Source organism: Trachinotus anak, unplaced genomic scaffold, assembly GCF_046630095.1.
Source record: "Trachinotus anak isolate AG129_WGS33_773 ecotype Australia unplaced genomic scaffold, CSIRO_AGI_Tana_v1 ptg000021l, whole genome shotgun sequence".
Lineage (NCBI taxonomy): Eukaryota > Metazoa > Chordata > Actinopteri > Carangiformes > Carangidae > Trachinotus > Trachinotus anak.
The window spans coordinates 18,985,514-18,992,414 of record NW_027273872.1 but is presented as its reverse complement, the minus strand read 5'-3'; the positions used below and the strand labels follow the sequence as shown (position 1 = coordinate 18,992,414).

Here is a 6,901-nt window from a genome sequence, read left to right as displayed (position 1 = left end):
TCATTCAAATTAAAACCTCAAACTTCAGATGTAATAGACTTCAAGGCAATTTAGTGTAAGTATAGATTATGTAGCACTAGCTCCACCAAGTGGTGATGTGAAAAAAGGAACGGGCAGCTGTGGTTGTGGTAGGAGCAGTCCACCACTCAATGCCAGTACACGCCTCCAAAACTGACTTGGAGTATAAATTTTTATTTTAATTTCAGATGCAAGTATATGAAACATGTTAGAGGATAAATATTTACAATAAAGGTTGCATAACACACAAAAGCAGGAAATGCAAACATTCAACAAAATTAATACAACAGAAGTTCAGAGCGCTAGCAGTCTATTTGAAGGAACACTCAAAGAAGCAATGAATGATTGTCAACCAAAGAAAAACAGAGGAAATTCAGTGAAAGTCCACACAAAACATGTGCTTAAACCCATTCCAAATGAAACCAAAATATATGTTTATCTGAAACTCTGACTTACAAACTGAGGGTAATGTTGCATTGTCAGTGTGAGCTATGCTGGTGCAGTGCTTGCTGAACAAGTTAGCCTCACTCGGGTGTGAGGTGACATCACCATTTTCAAGAGGACACCGGGAACTTGCATTATTAGTATTTATCACCTAAACATACTGTATTGTACATCCAAATGGCTTGGAGTTTGTGACACATTTCCCCCAGTGTATGCTTACACATCACCAGTTGAATAATATACACAATCTCCTGCAAGACCCAAGCTATCAGCCCCAATAATGAAATATGTGTAGTCTTTGTTCAAGACTCCTTACATAAAATGTACAACTTTTAATACTAACTGCAAGGTGTGGTATGAACTGTTACAATGAACCCTGAGGAAATGTATGGATTTCAATGTTTCTATTCTGACTCAATTTAAAATAAAAGCCAAACCTATTGCAGCAGAGGCATTTTCTAAGTTATATATTAAACAACAGCCACACTGATCAGAGGACTCCCTCCCACTCACGACGAGTAAAGCTGAATCACAAGCCTACAGTCACTGCAAGTCAGACCATACGGCTACCGTCACACCACTTTACATCTCCAAATCACATGGCGTGCAAGCTTAGGAAACACAATGCAGGGCAGAGTGAGGCGATGGCACAACCGTGATGTGAACTGTTGAGTCGTTAGTTCTGAAAGTTACACAGTAGTGTTGATTATGCATGTTGCTCTTCAGTTTAATTTACTATTTTACATGAGCTGTTCTGGCGGTTGCAATGAAAAATTGAAACAAAGCACATTTCACAGTAGTATATATTTTTAGTTTCCTTTTTGTCGTTGTTTGTTAAATACATACATAGAACAAGACAAATGGCTTCTATAATGATGAAAATCTTGCTGGTGCAGTCGGTCACAAAAATAGCTGTTCCACCATTGATGAGTTAGTCAACTGTTCTACTGATCAAATGGATACATCAGCCAACAGTGACTTTCAAGCTACGTGAGGCCTTTATTACATTATGGAGGAGTAATGGGTCACAATCAAAGAGTTCAATTCAAGACACACCTCCACAGTTCCCCTCACCAGCAAATAATAAACCTACTACAGTTTGTTACTGTGGTTTTTCTCATGTATAATAGAAGTTTATTACCATCCAGAAGTCAAACACTGTCTATCTATGCCATTTACCCACGCTCACCCATCCATAATCATCTAACTGCTTCTGTCCAAAAAAAAAGAAAAAGAAAAAAAGAAGCAGTCATCCAACTCAAGCAGTCGATAAAACCGAGAAAACAAACACTATAAAGTATTACATATTTAAAAGATAAGCCTATAACTCTGCAGGTATTTGCAAATGAGTTTCAATGAATGATCCTTTTTCAGAGGTGCTTCTTTGTGAAGTTATTCTCTTTATTGACAGACTCCTCACTCTACTACAAGTTGTAGTTGGACCTTCTCCGCAGGACTCTGTGAACTACGCAAAGTTGGAGGGTCCGAGGTGGGTTACGGGATGGCCAAGGCTGTCCAGAGGAGCACTGGGATAAAACCTTAATGCTTACAATAACAGGCCAAGAGGCCAGGGACAGAGGAAAAGGGCCAGAGCAAATGGTCCTGGAAATGCGAAGAGCTCCAGGGAACTTCATCCTTACTCATGAGGAAAGTGTGTGGTATCAAAAGTAGATCTGCTTGGCATGTGACGGATTCTGCTCCATGGGGCAGTACGGACATTTCAACCTGAGGATGGGGTCAGGAACAGGGTGTTAGAATGGTGTACACTTTACAACACTGCTGGTCATTTCCTGAAGTGTACTACTATGTTTTTAATTTTTCATTTTTTTACATTCTAGATAATACTTGCTGAATCCCCCTACCCCCATGTTCATGGTTGGTAACTGTCTTCCAGGTTTAATTTCCCAACATAATAGCACCAAGATGCAACATAAGCCAAGAAGCTAACTCTCGAATCTTGGATATTATTGCTTCCTTTTTTTAATGTGGTTAATTAGCTGAGAACATTTCACCATGAATGAGCATGAGGGAGTTCCATGTTTTGATCCACAACAATATAAAACAAGGTGTTTTTAAACCTCTGCTACCATGTGCATATAAATCTAGCTGCATTTCCAACTTACTTTCCAGCGTTAGTCAGTTTGTTGAGGGCATCTCTGGAGATGACATGGCCACAGATGAGCTTCATGGGAGGGTTGCTCTCTGAGGTCTGCTGCCGAAGAATTGGGCAGGCGAACACAGAGTGGTACCAGCACTTCTTCCCGAGGTCAATTTCAATCTAAATGAACAGAAAGGCTGTGAATTACATGAATGCTGAGAAAGAATGAAAAACGATGTCTTCTAGAAATTCAGGAGACTCACAGGCAGCTCATCTTTGTGTGTCCAGACTCCACTGCACTGTCTCTGCTCTATCACCTGCTTGATGTTCATCAGCACTGGCAAGGCCATACAGCCTGATGCAAAGCTGCAGAGAAATAGACAATATTGATAAACTTTTACTGCTGATCTTTAAAAAAAAAAAAAAAAAAACAGGCTTAAATAATACAACATAGTGATGACAAAGCAATAACATTGTTTATCATTCATGTTAAAAAAAATGGAAAAAATCTGCTAACTGTTTCAACTTTAGCCTTAACTTTGGTATGAATGTAAATACGTTAAAAGGAGATCGGGGATGAGTTTTTGAGTTGTTCATAGTTTCCTGACCTAACACTTAGTGGAGACTCTACGGAGAGGCCCAGTAAAGCGCAGGCATCTCTGGTGAAAATGTTACAAATCTCTGCCCACTGATTCGTCTCCAGCAGACTGCGGTATGGAGAGTTCTCAATGCCATGACGCAGATACACCAGGCTGCCCATCAGGATCTGAATATCTGAAGGAACAAAAAAGTACAGGAGTGGAAAAAAAGATAATTCACACGCGTAATGTGTAGTAGGCTTCATAACATTTGCCTTAAGAATACATTAATTTCTTCTTGGTTGCTATTATACAACACCCGAATTATGAGCAGGGTCCCTACATAAAAGAGACTCAAATTATTTCAAGTTTAAGAAAAAAACACGTCTCAAGTTAAGCATCTTTGTGTGTTTGTATCAAGAATGTCACTAAGATTATATTGCTGTATTGTGCCTACCTCTCTGGTGCTGAGAGGCGAAGGGCTGAAAATGTCTGGCATACTGCAGGGCCTCCATTTGGTTGCAGATTCCTCCACTGAGCAGACTGATGAAGTACAAGCGGTGCAGTTTGAACTCTAAACTGCTGTTCAGGTCCAGAAGGCGCTGCCGATTCGTCACGGCCCACCTAAGAAGGGGCAGACGTGAACAAGTTGATGTCAACGCTCTTAAAATGCTGAACACAGTTAGTTCTTTATCACCGCCAGAGTGTGAAAACAGTCAGATCAGCTATTTCTTTCTTTTAACAAAGCTGATAGAAAAGTAAACAAAGAAAATGTAAAAAATAAATTAAAATAACATACTCTAGTGCCGGCCTGAGGTCCTGCATCCTCAGAGCTTCAAGGATCCTGTTCAGCTCCAGAAAAGGCTGCTTCATACTCATATCTATAACTACACCAGACTCCTAGAAAACAATGGTATTTCAAAGTAGAGTTAATCCCACAATTATCTTAAAAAAAAAAAACAAGGATTACATAAAATTTGATGTCATTTGTGAATTTCAGAAGGAGGTTGCCACACAGCCTTTCATGCAAGTTTACACCAAAAACATCAGACCGAAGGTTTCAGTCGTTTACCTGACACAGATCTTCTGCCACACTGAGCATTCCTTGTCTGTACAGGTGCTCCACAATGGTCTCACTCAAGTATTTCTGTCTCTCTGGGGTGTCCCACACTGTCTCTGCCACCACAGCACTGATTTCTGCATCAAAATTCTGTAGAGAAGCATGTCAGAGTTGATGTTTGTGTATATGAAATGTTAAATGTTAAATAAAATTGCCGGCTGTCCTTACTCTGTCAATGGCTTTGCCCACTTTTGATACACTGCCATGAATGTCCTTATGTCGGGAGGCTAGCATCTGCACTGTTTCTTTGATATTCTTACAACACTGGGCCATTGTCTGAGATAAGACTGTTAAGTCTGCATCTTGTACTCCTGCAAAACAGAAAGAGGAGAAGTTTTAACTATGTCAAAAATACAATATTTACAATATTATGTGCATGAGGAGTTATGATAAACAAAGCATTTTTGTTTATGATGGGACAAAGAAATTTAAACTACTATAAAAATAAGACTTAATTCACTTAACTTACACATGTTGTATCCTAATAGTGTTTAAAAGTTTTTCTTACCAAAGGCAACTAGCTGTCCTCGTATCTCACAGACACTGCGCAGGAGCTCATCTAGCCTCTCCTCAGACTGGTGGCCGTACATTACAAAGCGATGGAGCACTTTCTCCAGCTCCCTCTCCACACATGCACACTGTTCCATGGTTCAGACTGGAACACTCACACACACAACACTGACACCTAGATTTAAGATAAAAATCAGAAGGGAAAAGTAGTTTGTTACATTCAGTAAGGCCCAACTGATACTGGATTTCTGATGTTTTTTTAATATTTGAGAGTTTCATAACAATACATCACTATATCCACTAATGCTCTATTTTCATTATATATTAATCTTCCATTTATCTTTACAATGAATCAGAATGTCAGGCACAATTTTCTTCTTTCCTAAAGGCCAAGGTGATGTCTTCCCATCACTTGTTTTATCTGAGAAGCATCTAAAAACCCCAAAGATATTATGTTAAAATACGAACATACGACACAGAAAAGCAGCAAATCCTCACATTTGAGCAGCTGAAACTAGGCAATTTAATTTTCTTGAAAATTCATATACAACTCAATGATTTTTTTTCCCTAAATACATGAAATAACCATTTTTGACAAGAATCCAAAAAATATATTTTTTAAAAATTGTGACCAAGATGTGTGCTAAGCAGGACCATTTATAATTGAAAGAAAAACCTGGCAGCGCTAAATAATAAAATACTGTTTCTAAACTGCTTCACAGATATCTGGCCTCCCTGAATAACAATTTCCTCTAAACTATCAGCCAACACACATGCCAGTACTGGTACACTAGCTCAGCTGATGTTTTGGTCAGGCTCCAATTATTGATGTTATTGTTTTCTCTTTTCATTGAAGTGTGTAGTTTCCAGATGTTTGAAGTTTGCTGCAGCGGTTTTCACCCAAGGGAAAATCCTACAAATTCGAACTGTGGACCTATTAAAAGGAGATCCCAGTCCATTTTTTCAGTGTCATAAACAAGTGTTTGATAAAACTGACATGACCTGACAATCCCACGACTGTCACACAGCTTTCACAAGCGCTGGGGTACAATGACGCGTTTAAAGACCTTTAACAGCTGGTAGGCAGTCGTTTTTTATCGAGGTATGAACAAAAGCAAACCTATCTAGTACTGCCCTGATTAAAAGTTGGCCTGGTGTGACACTGCTAACAACTAGCAAGGCCTTAACATGATGAGAAGCAGGCACCCTCTGTACTCTGCGGCCTAGTGTTTACTAACGTTGGTCGCGGCTAGCGTCGCAGACATACAAAAGTTTAATTTAATCACAAGGTAACAAACAAAAATGTTCATCTGGGATTTTGTTTGAGCAGCTGGTCTGCACTCCGCCATTGTTATTTTAATATCTTTTTTAAATCAAAATCATTGTTAGGCACAGCTTTGCTGTAACTCTCCGCTTGTGAGCTGAACACAGAAAATGTCCACCTACCGTAACAGAGGTAACCAACACCAACATTTGTGTTTCAATGATGAAATGACACGTTTTGTATTTTTATTACTCACCCACAATCATAAACATTAAGTGTCACGGGTTGCTAAAAAGACATTTTGATTCGATCAGGTAATTTTATAAAATTAAGCTGTCGCGGAGCTAACATAAACAAACGCTATCACAGTCTCTAGCTAGCCACAAAAGCTCGCCATTGCTAGCAGCTACCTAGCTAGTTGATGTTAGCCTGCTGGTCACTGACAAGGCCCAAATAATTTCAGGAGAGAAATGACAGCTCGCTATTTTGTATTATTCCAACAATTCAAACATATTTCGCCGTTTAATTGAATTTTAAGATATGTTTAAATAAGCGCCACTCACCTATCGTGCTAATTAGTTAGCAAACATTAGCGTTAGCCACTTGCCTGTTATGGCAACACTTCACCAGCAGTCGTAATGCGCAACTTCCTGTGTCGCATTCTGCCTTAACTGGTCATTTCACAATAAAAGTCATTTTCTCTGCGACATCTCAGGGTCGTATCTCTCAGTTGCTCTGTATGTATGATTTTTAACTGAATGAAATCTGATGTATGCACTTCAGCACAATGGCGTTTTGAAGCTGTCACAACTCATACGTTGCAGGTTCGTCACAGGATACTGATGCATCAATATGTAAACATAATTTTA

The 6,901-nt window shown here is 39.2% G+C and overlaps 1 protein-coding gene across 3 annotated transcripts; it reads right to left on the bottom strand.

Annotated features, from left to right (window-relative positions):
- Positions 1 to 176: 176 nt before the first annotated feature.
- rmnd5b (required for meiotic nuclear division 5 homolog B) lies at positions 177 to 6,776 on the bottom strand. 3 transcript variants are annotated; one of them, XM_071506740.1, is made up of 10 exons: positions 6,640 to 6,776; positions 4,767 to 4,943; positions 4,427 to 4,569; positions 4,211 to 4,348; positions 3,938 to 4,038; positions 3,596 to 3,762; positions 3,169 to 3,334; positions 2,824 to 2,926; positions 2,586 to 2,740; positions 177 to 2,187 (listed from the first exon to the last, which is right to left on the bottom strand). In XM_071506740.1, the coding sequence occupies exons 2-10, from the start codon at positions 4,903 to 4,905 to the stop codon at positions 2,124 to 2,126; spliced, it is 1,176 nt and encodes a 391-aa protein (XP_071362841.1). In that variant the 5' UTR covers positions 4,906 to 4,943; positions 6,640 to 6,776; the 3' UTR covers positions 177 to 2,123. The 3 variants fall into 3 exon arrangements, with proteins under 3 accessions (XP_071362841.1, XP_071362840.1, XP_071362842.1); XM_071506739.1 differs by having other exon boundaries at positions 6,596 to 6,723; XM_071506741.1 differs by lacking the exon at positions 6,640 to 6,776 and adding an exon at positions 6,289 to 6,438.
- Between the last annotated feature and the right edge of the window lie 125 nt (positions 6,777 to 6,901).

Coding starts and splice junctions, on each gene's coding strand:
- rmnd5b (XM_071506740.1), bottom strand. CDS start 4,905: ATGGAACAGTGTGCATGTGTGGAGAGGGAGCTGGAGAAAGTGCTCCAT. Junction 4,039..4,210: donor TGGCAGAAGATCTGTGTCAG/GTAAACGACTGA, acceptor ATTGTTTTCTAG/GAGTCTGGTGTAGTTATAGA. Junction 3,763..3,937: donor GACCTCAGGCCGGCACTAGA/GTATGTTATTTT, acceptor GCCCCTTCTTAG/GTGGGCCGTGACGAATCGGC.